The following is an 18,909-nucleotide window of genomic DNA, read 5'->3' on the forward strand; positions in this document are numbered from 1 at the left end:
CTGCTGGTGGTTTTATTGGTTGAAGACAGAAAGAAAACTCCATCATGACAAAGCATTTAAATGTTGAAATAAATTGTTTTTGTTTGTTCATTATAATTCACAAATCGTGCGTTAGGTATAACAATTCACACTTTGTTCGTTTCCATCTTATTGCCAAAAAATAATGGGCAAATTACGATCATCTCTCCTCAAATTTAATATCTTAATTAATTATTAATACTTTATTATTTAAAAAATTATAATTTTTTTTGATAAATTTAAATTTCATTAAATAAATAGTAATACATCGATACAATACAACATGAAAGGCTAGGCAGTCACCTTGATAGGTCAAAGAATCCGCCATAAACGAAAAAGTGCACAAGTACTAATAGAATCAACACTAAGTATCCATTGTCGAATATTTTCAATAATAAGCTTTCCTACGGATTAAAATATTATAACTTAATATTTTATAATTTTAACGGTCATTTAATGATGATTTCATTCTGTTGGCCTCAATTAAGTTTTTATCTAATTATAGTGGTGAACTGACTATAATGTCTTTCTGAATTATAAATTATAATTTTATATATTTTGTTTATGGACCGGTATGCCCTATTGATTATTTACCACACTAAATTTCTTTTTTACATTCTTTTTAACAAAAAAATTCAGCAAATGTAAAGTATTAATTTCCACATCACTGCTTTTGAGTTAAATAATTATTTTTTATTTGACGTAGATATTTGCAATTTTCTAAATAACAAGGAGTTATTTATAATTATGTTAGGCTTTAAGAGGTGTAGCTGTGATTTACCAAAAAAATAATTTGGTATAATTATAAATATTCCTGTATTATTTAAAAAATAAATTACGAATATGTATAATACGGGGTATTTATAATTAATTACAAATACGAAAAGTATAATGTATTCCAAAATTAATTGTGAAGTTCCTTCAATGTATGTGTGTTTGTGGGTGTATTTAATTATTGTATATATGCTTATATTATATATATCTTTATAAATACTTTTTTTAATATTTTATAAAAACAATAATTAAATATATAATTACATCATGATCTTAATAAACTAAGATAGTATGTATCAGTAATTCAATCAATACATTAATATGACTAAAGTTAATAAATAAATAATAATAACTTTGATAAAGTGAAATAAACACTAGCTCATTCGATGACACTCGACTCCATAACTTTAAATTTGTTCTAAGGTATCTTTATAAATACTCAAATTATATATATTTAATTATAACGGGATCAGAACGTAATCTACCTTTCTTTAAGACATATATATATATATATATGGTGAATAGCAATTCAGTTCATATGATCTTGAAAATGAGCATATTATCTCCCTATGAAAAGAATATAGCAATTTATCCTCCTATACTTTTTAAAATGAAGCAATTTACCTTTTTATACAAGGAGGTAAATTGCTTCATTTTTAAAAATATAGAGGGGTAAATTGTTGTATTTTAAAAGATATAAGGAGGTAAATCACTATTTATTTTTTCATAAAAGGGTAATTTACTCATTTGCGATATCACAAGGGGATTGCTTGTATTTTTTTCTATATATATATACAAAAAAATAAATGAAAGAAAAGGAAAAATTAAAGTAAACAAGGGAATTAATTCTCACAAAAAAAATAATTTTACATAATCTATGATAAAGTTATTTTTACTATATTATATATGGTAATTTACAACTAGCTCTCCTGAAATTTTACATAATTATAAATACCCGTGTGTTGTTTGAAAAATAATCAATATCCCCCTGATTTAACGGTCGTCTAACAATTAGTCCAATCCATTAGTTGTTGTTATATTTCATCCATTTTTTATGATTATTTGATTAAAATGCCTTTGTGGACTATGAATTATAATTTACTTATTTTTTTAAAAAATCAAAATTCTTTTATGAACTAACTGGATAATATCTTTTATAATTTTTATTTTTTAAAATAAAAAAATAAAGTAAGGACAAAGTTGACAAACTTCCATCCAAAAATCAAATAATTTCATCAAATATGAAGAGAGTATTTATAATTTTCAAATAATAAAAGATCATTTATAATTATATCAAATTTTACGAAAACTCATTGTAATTTATCCTTATATATAATAATTGTTCGAATTTTCAAATGTAGGTGAAATTTGAAATCCGAATCGTCTAAGTCAAAAACATTATCCAGATAAAAATATAAAATGCACATTTGCCTAAGTCTACATATATATATACATATATTGCTTCAATCTCATATACTTTATACGTACGGTATTTTTAATTCTATAGAACATTAAAATTTAGTTCAGAATGACTTTTTAAATTTTCGTTTACATATAATAATATTATAGACCAAATTTAATTTTTTATATTGAAACTTATTTATAATAAATATCTTAATAAAATACTATAAGAGTAAAGCTGACATGTGAAAGTGAAAAAATTAATTTGTATATATATATATATAGACAAACAAAAAGTTGGTCACGGAAGTAGGTACAATATTGATGATCACCGAACTACTACCAAATACCAACCCAATAAATACCGTATTTCGGAGGATTCCTAGTTTGACGGGACTTGGATTGCTTGAACCGTATTGTTGTATTTTTTTTTTATCTATTTATGCAATTTACTTTTATCGAAAAAAAAATATTCATATTAATTATCAAGATTTCTATGAATTAATATGGAGAATCAATAGGGCCCTTTTATGGATTTAATAACTCTAAATTTGGGGATGTATCTTAATTTTATGGATTTAATAACAGTTCCCTTTTATAATAACTAGCCGTTGATGCACGCGCAATGCATATGTATTAATCAATGTATTTAAATCTCGTACTGCGGTTAATTTTAATATATAATCTTACTTAAATCAAAGTTTAGTAGATTATTAATTATGGATCTAGAAAGATTTTTTTTATATTTTAAAAAAAAATACAGTAAAAATAAAATTGACAATTTCATAGCTGTCTAATTTTTTTATTTTTTATATTTTAAATTTCATAACTTACTTGTGATACTAATAAACAATAATCTCAATTGTTTTTTAAGAAAATATGTCGATTAAATTCAAAAATAAAGAAAGATTAACCGAATCTTGCAGTTCAGACCCGAAGGAATTTAAAGTTGGGGTCCGTTTGAGGTGACACCCAAACCCATCCCAAACTTGTGCAATTGCTTCTAAATTAGTGATTTTTGTTAAAAAAATTCAAAAATTATAGCAGTATTTGAGAAATAAGTAATTCGAAAATAAACTTAATTGATTAAAAATTATATTATCCCTATATATTAAAGATAATATTTTTTTATTTATATTTGTACTTGTTTTTTGTCAAGAAAATTATTTTCCTCAAAGAAAATATAACTTTTATTTCAATTAGTATATCTCATGTTTATTTATATTATTAAAATATTGAATAGAAAAATTGAATGTTTACTTCAATAATGCTCAGACTAAGTAATATAATTGTTCATTCGTCAAAATAAATAGACTTATATGATTTTCGGGAAATATATTTTTTATTAGTTAATTTATATTCTCTATATTATAGGAATAATATAAAATAACATAGAAATAAAATATAAAACTTCTAAATATTAAAAATGTGAAATTATAAATTTTATTAGTGTTACATTATTCAAATTATTTGAAAACTCTAACAATAACTTCAGATGTGGAATTTTAAAGTAAATAAAAAAAAGGTAAACTTTAATTGAGCTTATGATATGAGATAGAGTAAAGTAGCCCAAAAGAAAGTTCAATTTATGTACCAAAAAGCCAAAACAAGGGTGCTTCTAGCTTTTAATTTAAAAGTATTAATTCTAGCCGTTTTATAAGCACAATTATCATCTCAAACACGTCAAAAATGAATTTTTAAAGCGAAAAGTTGAAATAAAAAAATTTCAAAACTTTGACAAGCACTCCCTACGTTTGAACAATGAAAAAAGATCTTTCCATCAACGTTAACAACTTTACATTGGCAGTATAGCCTAAAGAATAGAGGTAAACGAACAAAGCAATTACACCTGAGATGATTATGTAGATGCCAAATTTAAAGAGGATCGATAGCCAAATGAAGCTAAAATGTATAGATTACAAACTAACCTGCTTCAGGGCAATGATCATCACATCGAGTGCAGCTTCGCAGCTCCATTTTCTTCGGTTATCTGTATGTTGGAAACGCTCCCCCTGGGCAAACCAGATTGCCTGGTGATAGTCCTGCCCATGAACTGTCCAGCTCTACTCAGACCGCTGCCAACAGCTCCAAGGCCACTCCCGACGATATTGGCACCTGCACCGATGCCAGAACCGACAGCTGATGCTGCACTATCAACGGCATCCATAGTGCTCCCTACTACACCCTGTTCTTTGAGTTTCTTTTTCGCTTCTAACATCCTCTTCTCTTCTTCATGGGCAGCTAACTGCTCTTCCTTGTTAAATTCGTGATAGAACACCTGACAAAGAAACGATAGCATGCTAAATGACGAACAGACACAATCCATAGAAAAAGGCCAAGAACTTGAAAGCATTATTGAAAGGGATGTAAAAGAAGAGTGCTTTCTAAGTGAGAGGTGCTAGAGTGAGAGATGAAATGCCGCCAATAGCCCACTTAGTTCAAGAAGATTTTGTTAAGTTGTATATACAGGGGTGTGTACCTGAATCGTCAAGATTCCTCTATCTTTTTTATCTTTGATTTTAAGCATATCAAGTTGAGGGAGCAGCCTTAGCTCAAGTTCTTTAGATACTTCAGGTTGCAGGTCGATCAGAGGTAACTTTACTGTGCCCAGTTTCTTGTCATCCCCAATGTCTTCATCGTAAACCTGCTTCAACAAACAAGATTCATAAGAATTAGCATTCGACCAAGCGGAACTAATTAAACAACAACAGCAGTATATACCGAGAACAGGAATTCTACAGAATGAAAAAGTAGAGGAAAATGCAGTGTTATTTTCCAAAATACTTGTAAAATTATAATTTGGATGAATGAGTACTCAATGGCAAAGCTCCGCCACGGTTCTAAGTCCAAATATGTACAATCATCAACTCATTCAGCACATAATGAAACTACAGAAAGCTTTGAGCATGATAATTATTAAGCATCAAACTCTGAAACAGCATTGCCATTGATTCCACCTCATCCACCTTTCTTTCCTCATTGAGTTTCCCTTCAGGATGACCTAAATGAAGTTTTCTGTAATCAATCCCCAGCAATTAAATTGCAAACCATTTGATTATCTTCTCGAGTGTTGCTTTTCCCACGGAGCATTTCAAGAGCCATTTACTGAAAAACTCTGATGCATGTTTTAACAATAGAAATGATCTGGGAAATAGTGAAGTTTGATAGAAGAGATAACAGATATGCTCATTATTTCGAAACTGAAAAAACATCAAAGCAATCCGGAGAAACCAAAAAGTGAGCAGATGAAAACCTCAAAAATGAGAGACTGTGTCTCCTTGTCTTCTGCGATTAACTCAAATTTTTCATTCCAAACAGGATTCAAGTTATTGTCTATAACTTTCGTTCTGACTTTAAACAGAGGACGTATGTGCAACACCACATAGGGGTCAGATTTCCCAATCAACTCCATGTTTTTCAGGCCACTCGCCTTTACAACAGTTACTGTAAGCTTTCCCACAGGCTTAAGCTCCAAGTCACTGCAAAGATTAAAAATAAACAGTTCAGAGCCACTTTGGCAGAGTAAATCGAGAATTTTACATGGTTTTTTCTGGTATGAAATAAACAGAAGTTGCATGGACTGGACTTTTCAGTTTCGCAAATTTTTTTATGCATTCGAAAAAATCTAGCATGAAACTAGCCAAGGTAAATTATACTGTTAGCTGGCAGTCATCATGGAGAGGAGGAAATCTGTGTATTTATTCTACAAAACCTCATCAGCTCTACTTTTTTTTCTTCTTTTTGTTTCCTGAAGACCAATTTCACAAATTACCAGACAACATTATGCCATAAAGCTGAAATTATGCAACTCCCTCTTACAATTTTGTGTTCTATGGTATATCTGTATGGTGATGATCGACAGGTATAGAAGCCAAAATATTAAATATAACATAAGAAGATAATATATTACGAGAAGCTGACTTTCACAACTGTCCATTACAAACTTCGGAGTGCCATCACATGATTTTAGAAGACAGTTCATTTGTTTCTTGGTCGTCTAAAGCTTCTTTTTGATTATTTCTCAGTAGTTGAGTTACAGTACAGTATGAAAGGTTCCATATAAGTTATGAAACACGAACATTACACAAGTTGCTGAAACATTAAATACAAGAAACGTTGAGATCAAATACAACAAGCTGAGAAGAAAACAGAAAGGAAAAAGAAAAGAAAGCAGTTAAGAGTAACAAAACTACATAGCAAAAGGAGTCACCTTGTATCTACAGGTATGCCACCAATAGGAACAACAATCCTATGCGGCCATTGCAGCATATCTGTTACAATTGAAGTAACAGTATCCTTACATCCACAAAATAACGGTCAGTCCAAATAATGAAGAAAATAATTCCATAAGAAGGAAAAATATCAAAACGTACATTAATCATATCAGAAAGCCCAGGAATAGCTGTTAGACTTCCACCAACAGCCTTCAGAGTATAATCAATTCGTGGTTTTGGCTAAAAGACATGGAAAAACACAAATCATATCAATTGATTAATCATATGCAAAAATTGATAACAGACTAACAATGATTACAATTGTGAATCTGCAAACAAGAGTTTGCACCAGATGATAGTAAGACTTGTTGGGTAAGTCCACAAAAACTTAAAAAAATAGGTATATCATTTCCTTCATTTTCCAAATAGAATTCCTAAGTGAACTTGTTTCTAGACCACAGTGGAGAATCAATTTCCAAGCGTCGAAATTTCGTACTCTCTATCCTCAAATGAAAAATCATATATTGGACATCATCACCACCACAACCTCTGAGTCTATCTCAGCTCAAGAAAGAAATCCACCACAGCGGCAGAGGAAACATTGAGAACGAATCTTCTATATTTGGAAATTTTTGTAATAACTAATTTGAAAAGCCTCCACCTCTTTCTTGAAACGTTTGACGAGTATTTAAATCAAGGATGCTACAGTAATAGGTCAGCTCAGAATTTACCTCAGCCAGCAGAGCGACAACAACTGCGGAGATGCAAGGAATTTCATCTGCAAGTTGGAAAATAGCACGGACTACAGTGAAAACTTGAAGATCCTTCAACTGCGAGAACAAAGAATAGCAAATTTGCCTCCATAATGCTACGTTATGAATAAATCATGAGAAGTAAAGGGATTCAACATACAGCAGCAACACAATCTACAACAGTAGCACTTAGTAGGTAGCATCAATGTTCGCTAGGGAGGTGAAATATTTGATCCACCAACCTGAATGGGTATAGAAGCAACAACCGCTGCCCCAACAGCCAGAATAATGCTTGGATCACCACCCCATCGGAGGTCAATATCCATCGTGATTTGACCTTCCTTTAGGCTCTGAACTCGAATCCCTGCATGGATTCATAATAACATACACAACGAGGTAGCAATGGATGCATTAATTAATTGATCATAAGTAGAAACTGTGAAAAGAAAGATAATGCAAGCCAATATATTTATCAGGTGCAGTCAATATCTGCACCAGGTTGTTTTCTGCAAAATTCTATCTCATCTAAAGATGAAAGAGAATCAACATGTAAGGTACAGCTGATTGCGTGTATTTAAGTACACTCACATAACTGCATCTGTACCAAATATAAGTACATACAGTATGATGTCGTAACATCAAGGATACACACCAACCTGTCACTTTCTCACAGATGAAGATAGGCCTATGAAGTAGCAGCAATTGCAACATATTATTGTAATAAAATACCTCAATGATACTGAGATATCCTCAACAAATGATAATTAATTAGAGAAGCCAAATTAAGAAACATAGTTTTATATCATCCACGGAATTTAAGTCCAGTCATCAACACCCAAAGCAATCAAGAGTAACAAGACATTAAGTTTTGTTAAGTTTCATTCAGCCATGATGTGAAGGATGAACCAAAATGGAAGGATGAAGAATGCAACAAAATGATTAAGAAATATATTAACAACTAGTAAACAATGATGAAACCTTCAATTTTAGGAGCCACATTCCCAAGAGACAATTCGCTGAACTTCAATGAAGAAATCCCTGGAGGCCGATAATCTTCCAACAATGGTTCAACAGATTCTCTTATAATGGCCTCCGCTGCCTGAGAAACGAAAATTTCAAGACAAACCATTTAAATGGAAATTTAATAATCAATAAATAGGAAAAGCACAGGGAGGCTGCCAATGAATATCAACATCTTCAATTATCAACTCCAGTGCTACACTTTAATAAGTGAGCAAAAGAATGATACAATAATCCCAACCATTAAGACCATAAAATTTCAATATCACACCATCATGCCATATAATTTTACACTTCATGTTGTCACATATTTTATTGTCTCACCTTTTAAACCAGAATGTCAAATAACTTTTAAGTTATTTTGGCATGGCTGAGCTTCAATCATGTCTTTCAAGATTTGGAAAATTGACAGATTACACATTTACTTATACAAGCAACATGAATTAGAAATTTATAGCTAGGGACTTGGATAAAGGTGCCTAGATCTAGAGTTTGTATCTACAAGGAAAAAGAATCAACTGCGTGCCGTGAATCTATCTATCATTCACATATGCAAGGGAAACATACTCGCCATATAATTCAATTGTTACATTCAATCAACACTGTCAATTATATTCACAAGCTGAAGTTCAATATAACAAAGTGTAGGTTTTTATTCGTGTTAGCATGTAAATGTAAAGGTCTACATCAGGCCATATGCCCTCAAATGTAGATCTATATCAAGTACTCTGTAGATATAGGTTTGATGCCCAGGCAATGCAGTTTAATCACGCAGCAGAAGTATTTATGCCTCTACGGGAGGCCACAAACAATAGGAAACTTATTAACCCCTTGTACAAGTTATGCCACAGTTTCATGGAATTCTAATCAAAATATATCATGACAAAACTAAACAGATTTCCCCTTTTTAATAAGCCAAAGATCTTTTTAGTAGATACAAAACAAATGTGAAATGGCATGTGTGTCACACAACCAATACCTAGGACGTAAAGAATGGAAGCTTACATCTGCAATAAATGGCCAGAGTTTGCTCAGTTGTTTATTTAGCCATTTCACCTGAAAGTGTAGACAGGTCAGCTTAAAAATAACAAATGAGCAATTTTTTAAAAATATTTTACGACTACCAGAGATAACTGTTACTCAAAACCTCTCATAACACCATATAAGTCCCGAGTAGATTATCATTAGAAAGAGTCATAAATCCCATTACATAGTGCACCTAATGAATGTAAATAACCTGTCATATGCTTGACCCATCCATAAATTAGAACTAAATTAATTTGAGAAACTCTTAATTCCTTAAATGTTACAGGAGACTCCTATTCACATCAGATATCCAATTAGCATTAATGTTCAGAGTGGAAATCAAATCCAATAGGTGCAACTGTAGATGCAAAGAGTTGGAATAAAGGTCTGATCTTTAGCTTGACGAAAATCAAGTTGGTGAGTGATGCAGCATTAATAAGAAACTTAACAAACTTAGATTCCATTCCCAATTTCATTCTCTCTCGGACCTCGAAGTTTATTGCAGCTCACTGATTGCTTGAGTGTCCCCATGAAGAAGGAAATATATTCATGATCAAACGAGAAAACTACAGCAAACTTTAACAGGCAATGCAGCTTTGCAGAAGGCAACAACAGAATAGCAAAAGACCAGCAATGAAATATGGTAACTCAGAGATAGTCCTTGATCAAGAGCTTCTATACCAGTTTATAATCCAAATATATAATTACAAATTGGGGTGAAAATGAGTCGTCTCTTTGAAAAATTTCGGGTTCAAGCTCGAGGTGGCTTAACTGAGAGAAATATATATGTGTATATATATGATACTTAAATTAATTTGATCATTCTTTTTATTAGTTTCAATAATATTATTTTGTCATCCTTATCACCATTATAGTTATCAAGTACATTCAGGTACAATTTTAAATTATTTTTATCTTATTTTATAACAAAATTTGGTTCATTAGTAAAGTAAATTGTCTATATCTTATTTTCATAAAGTATTAGTTTTCAGTTCGATATATATAATTAAACCTCACGTGTTGTTGCTGAAAATAATAATATTATTAACATTTACACTGATTATTGATAAAATTAAATATTTAAAATTTAGAAAATTAAACAATAAGATCTTATAAGGAAGCTTAGAAGATTTCAAACATCTAAATTTAAGCTTAAGCCCAATTCATCAAAGAGAGCTTAAGTAGGAGTTATAGCTAACTCAACTCATGTTGTACCCTAATTACAACACATACAATGATACAATACAAGAAGTCATTATAGCTGCTTAAATTATTATCCAATGTCTTAAAGAAAAATGTACAATACTTAATTAGCGATCTTTTTCTGATAATCTTAGTCTCGCGTTAGCATCCTAATTCAACATGACAGAGCCTCTGAAATGGTAATTTGTTGTGCATCATAGAAACCCGTCCCATGCTAAAAAATCCACCTCTAAAGCAAAACTAACAGAACACCATTTATCATGTTCATCAAAACCAGTCGATCCATATTGAAAACGAAGCAACCCTTCGCCTCTACACAGGTTGGGGAGTGATCATGTATAAAACATTGGGATGGAGAGCAACACCGTAGAATTTGTACTCATACTTGTTATATTTGACAAAAAAAGGAAATACATCAATTTCAGCACCACCATGTTAGAAAGATAGACAAATGGACCAAGAATAATGATCATTCCCATCAGGTATCCATACCAATATTTACTTCCAGTCCTAACCCAAAAGGAGCAAAGTATATAGAAATATTGTAACCTGCTCATATACAGGAAATGATATCCAGCATGGAAAGGTTTCGCCACAGATTTTCTTCAGATCATCCCTGTTTAGTGAGCTTAGTGATCTAACATCAATTGCCTGTCCACACAAACACAAAACCAAAATTTCATCAGTACTGATGATAGTCTAGACACTCCACCAAAATAAAAAATATAAGAAAACACATTATGAAATATCGCAAACATTAAAACTCATGCAAACAAACCACTCGAATATGAAAAAAGAAGACAGATTCTAAAATCAATTTGAAAATAAACAGTAATTAGAAACTAAGAACGTCAAAAAGGGCTAAAATAAACATAACTTCTACAATGAACATACTAACATTTTGTTAAAAATTTTGAAACACGATAAATAATTTCCAGAAATCCAAGGAGGAGAAAAGGAAAAACCAGAACCTTGGCAAGACGCTTCTTGTTGCGGTATTCCATCATGTGCTTCCAACCCGCCATCAACCCGATCCCGAACATCATTCCCATCACAATTCCCGAAATCAACCCCATCGCCCTCTATTCTTTTCCTCCTTCCTCGAAATCACAAACTCTGAATTCCTAATTTCCCTCCGAAAAAAACACAAAATTTACGTCGTAAAACCAATCGTCGACTTCCACAAGAAGAATCACTGTTACATTAATCTTTTTACCGTTACATTTCAAACACCAACAAATGTCGAACTCTTTCGTGTGTCGTTATCAAACACCGCGATCAGGATTTTATCCACGAGATTTAGATTTCTGGGTGAAGAAAAAGGTAAAAAAGCAGAGTATACATCTTACTTGTATGCATGAAAGACGAGGTAGCTCTCACAGAGTTATTTAATATTTTATTATTAAAAAAAATTTATAATTTAATAGTATAATATTATTATGTGTAGTCGATTTTTGAAATACTAGACAAAACAAAATTGTCAAAATAGCAATTTCTGCCCAAGTCGCGTTGCGACTTGCTATTTTTCCTTTTTTTTTTTCGTTTAATTAATTTTTTATAATTTAATTATATATAATTAATTGTTAACAATATATTAAAGTCTAAAAAATTATAATATTAAAATTTTATTAATTTAAAAAATTATAATATTAAAATTTTATTAATTTAAAAAATTATAATTAAGGGTACAAATGTAATAGTGTATTTATTTTGTACAATTGTAAAAAATTACAATGAACTATGTAATTACAAATGTAAAAAATGTCCACCCGTTTCACAATTCTGTCTGTGGCGTTGACGCCGAGGTCCTCTTATTTCCTCGTCCACATTTTGCACTGGCTCATTTTGCGCCTCATTTTCATCACCACCGACCGACTTAATGTTGTTGCGGAACTTGACTCCACATTGTTACGATATGCACCATACGATGAAAATAGAATTGGTGAAATATTATATCCTTGTGCATATGGTTGATTAATACCAAGCCCAAGGTCAAGAGAATAATCTTGTAATCTTGTGTTTGGTTTAACATATATGGAGTCGATTGAAACCAATCACCTTGAGACGGTTGAGGCATGTAATAATCTTGAGGCGGTTGAGGCACATAATAATTTTAAGGTGGATATACTGTAGAAAGACCAGCTATATCAACCCCAATATCATGACGTTCAACTAAACTAGTTGACATTCGGCTAGAACTTCTTCTTTGCCTGTGGGATGTTGTGGGAGCATAATCAGATGAAGAAGCAATTTGTTGTGGCTGTTGGGTTATAGCTTCCTTAATAATATGTAACCCATGTTCAAATCTATCCACCAATTGACTATATCCTTCAATATTTTGTGGTCTAGATTAACATAAAGTTTCAAGGGCATTCACCTCATTTGCCTGAAAAGTGTAGAAAAATAACGAGCCTTGTGTTGTTAAAAAAAATATAAAATAAAATATGTAATATTATATAACAACGTACCACAACTTGCAACATAGGTGCTTCTCCGGGTTGGTACCCGCTTTCCACACATCTATGAATAGATGACGACACGAAATTTCTTGTCATGTTGTAGTATCATTCCCTATAACCTCATTCTGTTTCCCTTCTATTGAAAATGGGTGGCTTATGTACAACTGTGTCATATCATCTTTGCCATCTAGTGATATATTGTATGTATTGCAGGTACCAATCTGCGTCCGTGTGATTTTTACGAAAAATCTGATGGAGGCTCATATCCCGGGTATCTGTCGATTCTGGTACATTTTGCCTCATCCCGAATTGGCGAACAACCCGTTCGGGACGATGCATTTCAACTATGGCGTAGAATATCAATGGACATGATGACCTCCACAACTGGGGGTTCAATTCATTGGCGTAAGCCATAATGACATCCGAGTTCATGTCATACGGCTGCCATATGAACTGTAATAAATAAAAAGATGTAAATTAATATGCATTTAAGTCACGTATAAATGTACGTATAATATCAAAAATAAGTTAACTGATCCGCCTGCATCTCATCCAGTATTTCTCTTATGACCCGGACAGTTCCCCGTACTGTTCGGGTGAAAGTGTGCTGACAATTCCAAGTAGCACCATATGGTGCTACTGGGAGCCAGCGATTGTTGTCCATTTGGACTTGACCCATAAATAGTCGCTGGACACCAAGTCCAGGGCAAAGTGGAGTAATCCGTGACCATGTCCAAATCTGCACGAACAATACAAATATGTGTTATTAATTAATATTAATAGCAAAAAATATTATGAAAAAGTTATTAAGTAAATTTTACCTGTAGCAATTGCAGCGTGCCACCAATTGCCGCTTTGCCTTTTGTGCTGGCATTGCATAATTCGCGATATAAAAATGCCAGTACAGCACTCCCCCAACTATAGTTTCTCGCTGTTTCTATTTCTAATTTTAACAATTATAGTAATGATATATAGTTACTTGAGGAATCTGGGCACATATATCCCTCCAATAGAAGCAATACAACAGCACGGGCGTACTGGACGACGAAGTCATGGGGAGTGTTATAAGTGATATCGACCTCTGCCAAATGAGATGTAACTGCGGATGTCTGTAGTCTTGAGCCCTTCAACGCATTTGCTGGGATGACATTTCAGCGAAGTGTCTAGTATTTCCGTGAGAGATTAGCGAGAAGTTCTGTAATGTTGGCCAACAACCAACTGTGGACGGATTTTGCACATAAAATGTTCACACGTTGGCATCAAAATTCTGTTGAACATACCGTTACCAAATGTCATCAGTTCCAACAGTTCGCCTCGATTGTTACAAGACGTCATAGTGGACATGGACTCAACACTCATGTTGTCAAAATTGCGAACCGAAAATATTCTTGCGGCAAATGGACTCAATTTGGTATTTCTTGCAGTCACGCTCAAAAGGTATTGTAGGGTATAACCCTCCAGTGGTAAACAAATCACCTACCCAACTATTACACTTGAAATGGAGTGTAGAACTCCTTAAGATTTACAGGCCGAATGTTAACAAAGAATATTACAGAAAACTGAAAGATTACAGAAAAATAAAGGAACCGAAAACCTGTTTGAATGTGGCTCAGGGAAAAGAGCCAGATCCAATATTCCGAGGGACACGGTCACAAAATACCGGACCCGAACAACCCAGCAAGTATCACGGCTGCACCACCACCAGCGGTACCCGACGCCTCAACACAGACCACACAGATCTTCACTCACACAGAACCGACCACCACCCTCACTACTCAAGCCAGAGAACACACAGATATTTCAGTGGAAGGAAAGAGTCAGAAAACAGATTTCTCTCGCGCGAAAACATTGCCCCGACAGAGACGGAGGGGCTTCTCCTTTAAAGGGTTGAAGTAACTGTTGGGGAGTATAAGACCGTTAGGCGGTTTCCAGAAGAGCCATCGGTTGGCTCTTGGAAACCGCCGGTGAGCGGTTGTAACCGCCATGGTCGAGGTGTGAGAGAGGGGGAAGAAGAGAAGCGGCGGAAGAACCGAGAGGGAGAGGAGTCTGATTAGGGTTAGAGAGAGAGATACTATTTATATCAAGTTGAGTCGGGTCGGGTTCTGGGCGGCGGGTCGGGTACCGGGTAAGGGGCCTCCGAGGTGATAGTTGGGCCGAGGTTGTGGGCTTCGTATTTGGGCCAAATAATACTTACATACCCCACCTTGGACCAAATCCCATTGGATCGGTCTGGGGCTTTGGATCTGGTTTTCTCATCATTGCCAATAAATACTCCAAGGTTGTACCTGCAATATAAGACACACTAAACAGAGCACAACAGTATCAATCAGGATTTAACAGGAGAATTTTGAGACACTTACTGAATTTTTCTAGAGGTAAACACTTAGTGCCCATGTCAGCAGGATTTTCTTCAGAGCTGATTTTTCCTAATCTTATTAACTCCTTACCCACAATATCACGAATGAAGTGGTACCTAACATCTATATGCTTTGTTCTATCATGAAACACAGGGTTTTTGCATAATTGAATGGATGATTGACTGTCAGAAAGAATCAAAGGTTTTTCCTTTAAAAAACCAATTTCAGTTAACAGACCGCTGAGCCATAAAGCTTCTTTAAATGCTTCGGTGGTAGCAATGTACTCAGCTTCAGTAGTAGATAAAGCAACAATATGTTGGAGTTGGGATTTCCAACTAATGCATGAGCCACAGAATGTAAACATATAGGAAGTGGTGGATTTACGGCTATCTCTATCATTGGCATAGTTAGAGTCTACAAAACCAACAAGTTTTGCATTTGCAGCATGTCTAGAAAATTTAATACCAATGTTCATAGAACCACGCAAATAACGAAGCAGCCATTTCAAAGCTTCCCAATGGGGAGACCCGGGATTGGACATGTATCTACTCAGACAACTTATAGCATAAGCAACATCAGGTCTAGTGCAAACCATTAAGTACATAATAGAGCCAATCACATTTGAGTAAGGGATTTTGTCCATTTTCCGAATATCACTTTTTGATTTTGGGCATTGATCTTTACAAAGCTGAAAGTGAGCTGCTAAAGGTACAGCAGTAGGCTTGGCATTTTCCATTGAAAACTTTTTTAGGACAGTCAAAAGGTAGGATTTCTGATTTAGAAAAATAGTATATGAGTTTCTATTACGACTAATGCTCATGCCAAGAATCTGTTTAGCATTTCCAAGGTCTTTCATTTCAAAAGCATTGCATAGATCCTTTTGTAATACATGAATGAGTTCTAACCTAGGGCTAGCAATTAACATATCATCAACATATAAAACTAAGAAAATGGGAGCATCATTCACATATTTGAAATAGAGGCAATGATCATGGTTACTCCTAGTGAAATTTAAAGATATCATGAACACATCAAATTTCTTGTTCCATTGACGAGGGGATTGCTTAAGACCATATAAAGATTTTTTCAACAAACATACATGATCTGGTTTAGACTTATCAGAGAATCCAAAAGGTTGTGTCATGTAAATATTTTCATCCAAATCTCCATGCAAGAAGGCAGTTTTGACATCCATCTGTTTTAGTTCCCAGTCATAAAACGCAGTAAGAGCAAGAATCACACGGACTGTAGTATATTTCACAACAGGTGAGAAAATTTCATTATAGTCTATACCTTCTTTTTGTGTAAATCCCTTAGCAACTAGTCTGGCTTTGTATTTTATGGGATTTTCCTGTTTTATTTTGAATAGCCATTTGCAATCTACAATGGAGGCATCTTTTGGTTTTGGAACAAGAACCCAAGTTTTGTTATCAAGTAAAGATTTCATTTCTTCTTTCATAGCAGCAAGCCATTTTTCGGATTTTAAGGCTTCTTCAACACTAGAGGGTTCTCCTAGCTCAGTATTAAGGCTAGTGTGGAAGTCCCTAAGTTTTGAGGGTATTCTAGTTTGTCTCCTATCCCTATCTCTAGCAAGCAGGTAATTGTCTAGAGGGTTATTAATCCGGTTTGTATTTTCTAGGTTTTCTATGTTTTCTGCATTTTGTTCTTGGGGGTTCTCTAATCCCTCCCCTTCTTGGTTATCCTCTATGCTAACTTTATTGAAAGTGGTTTCTATTCCTGTGGGTTGAATTTGTTCTAAACATGGTATTTCATTTTCGTTGAAAGTAACGTCTCTACTTATTAGAACTTTGAAACCAGGTTGACTCCTAACCCACAATCTATACCCTTTCACCCCTTCAGGATAACCAATAAAAACACATTTGAGGGATCTAGGTTCAAGTTTATCAACATTCTGATGAACAAAAGCAGAACATCCAAACACACGTAAGTAAGATAGATCAGGCATTTTACCATTCCACATAAATTCAGGAACTTTTCCAGATAATGGCACAGAGGGAGACAAGTTTATCAAATGAGCAGCAGTTAAAACAGCTTCACCCCAAAATGTTTTGGGCAAACCAGAACTGATCAACAGGCATCTCACCTTATCGAGTAAGGTACGGTTCATTCGTTCAGCTACCCCGTTTTGCTGTGGGGTGTAAGGGTTAGTCTTATGCCTTCTTATTCCATGCTTATCACACATTTCAGAAAATTGTTTATTACAAAATTCTAAACCATTATCAGTCCTAAGAGATTTCAGTTTTTTATCAGTCTGATTTTCAACAAGGTTTTTCCATTTCTCAAATTTATCAAAGACTTCAGATTTATGTTTCATTAAAAACACAAACACTTTCCTAGAATAGTTATCAATCACAGATAGGAAATACCGATTACCACCATGGGTAGGCACTTTAGATGGACCCCAAACATCAGCATGGACATAGTCTAAAATGCAAGTAGACATAGATGGATTTGGGGATGGGGACATAGGGAAGTGAACCTTATGATGCTTTCCCATAACACATTCATCACAGAAATCTAACTTATCAAGTTTATCATTCAAAATCCCATCTTTTCTTAGAAAATCGAGACCTTTCATGCTAATGTGTCCAAGTCTTTTATGCCAAAGATTTGTTTTGTAGTTTTCAGAAACAGATGCAGCAAAGTTATCATATGCAGCAGTGCAAATATACAGATTTCGTTTCCGTTCAGCTTTAAAAACGACCAAAGACCCTTTCATAATTTTCATAGTGCCCTTTCCCCACCTACCTTCTAACCCGTCTTCTTCTAATGCAGCACAAGAAATCAGGTTATGACTCAAATCAGGTACGTATCTAACATTTTTCAAAATCATTTTATAGCCTTCAAAACACAATGCAATGTCACCAAGACCTTTGATTTCACATTTTTTCTCATTGGCCATAGACACAAAACCAATATGCTCATATCTCAGATTTGAAAATATGTCTTTGAAAGGACTCATGTGAAAGGTACAGCCAGAGTCAATTAACCACTCATGCATATCAAAAGAGTTCACAGAATTAACTTCATATACTACAAAAACTTCACCATTTGATTCGACCGACACATTATTAGTCTTTTCTTTATCATCATAGTTTTTATCCCTATTTTCTCTCCTAGGTTTTCTACAATCTTTTATGTAGTGACCTTTAATACCACAGTTGTAACAGCGTCTATCCTTTATTCTGTCGTTTTTCAGGTTGTTTTCTCTAGGTCGTGACTTACTCCTACCGTTATTATACCTGCTTCTGCTCCTACTATTATGTCTGTGATTTCTAAATTTGGTTCTACCCCTAACCATATTGATCTCATGCTGATTCTGACTAGGCTTATTGATCTTAAGATCTAACTCTTTACTCTTTAGTCCACTAATTACAGTTTCTATATTAATATCATCTCTTCCATACTTAATGGCAGCTTTAACATCTGAGTAAGATTCAGGTATGGCATTCAGTAACACAATAGGTGAATATTCATCAATATATTTATCACCAGCAAGTTTAATATCTTGGATTAATTTCGTGAAGTCATCTAGATTCTCATCAATATTCCTAGAAAGATCAAGTTTGTATCTAAAAAATTTTTCTAGCAAAAACAATTTGTTAGGCAAAGAGATTTCAGTATACAGATCTTCTAACCTATCCCATAAGGCTTTTGAAGATTC

The 18,909-nt window shown here is 33.7% G+C and overlaps 1 protein-coding gene across 1 annotated transcript; it reads right to left on the minus strand.

The window, feature by feature from the left end:
• Window positions 3,941–11,751, minus strand: LOC105173210 (synaptotagmin-5). The gene is made up of 11 exons (XM_011094888.2): window positions 11,380–11,751; window positions 10,958–11,059; window positions 9,185–9,235; window positions 8,138–8,258; window positions 7,402–7,523; window positions 7,139–7,237; window positions 6,567–6,647; window positions 6,404–6,489; window positions 5,447–5,672; window positions 4,673–4,837; window positions 3,941–4,471 (listed from the first exon to the last, which is right to left on the minus strand). Exons 1-11 carry the CDS (start codon window positions 11,482–11,484, stop codon window positions 4,142–4,144), a joined length of 1,488 nt encoding a protein of 495 aa, XP_011093190.1. The 5' UTR covers window positions 11,485–11,751; the 3' UTR covers window positions 3,941–4,141.

Source organism: Sesamum indicum, linkage group LG11, assembly GCF_000512975.1.
Source record: "Sesamum indicum cultivar Zhongzhi No. 13 linkage group LG11, S_indicum_v1.0, whole genome shotgun sequence".
Taxonomy (NCBI): Eukaryota; Viridiplantae; Streptophyta; class Magnoliopsida; order Lamiales; family Pedaliaceae; genus Sesamum; species Sesamum indicum.

Coding starts and splice junctions, on each gene's coding strand:
- LOC105173210 (XM_011094888.2), bottom strand. CDS start 11,484: ATGGGGTTGATTTCGGGAATTGTGATGGGAATGATGTTCGGGATCGGG. Junction 11,060..11,379: donor ACAAGAAGCGTCTTGCCAAG/GTTCTGGTTTTT, acceptor TTGTGTGGACAG/GCAATTGATGTTAGATCACT. Junction 5,673..6,403: donor GGCATACCTGTAGATACAAG/GTGACTCCTTTT, acceptor TAATCTTTGCAG/TGACTTGGAGCTTAAGCCTG.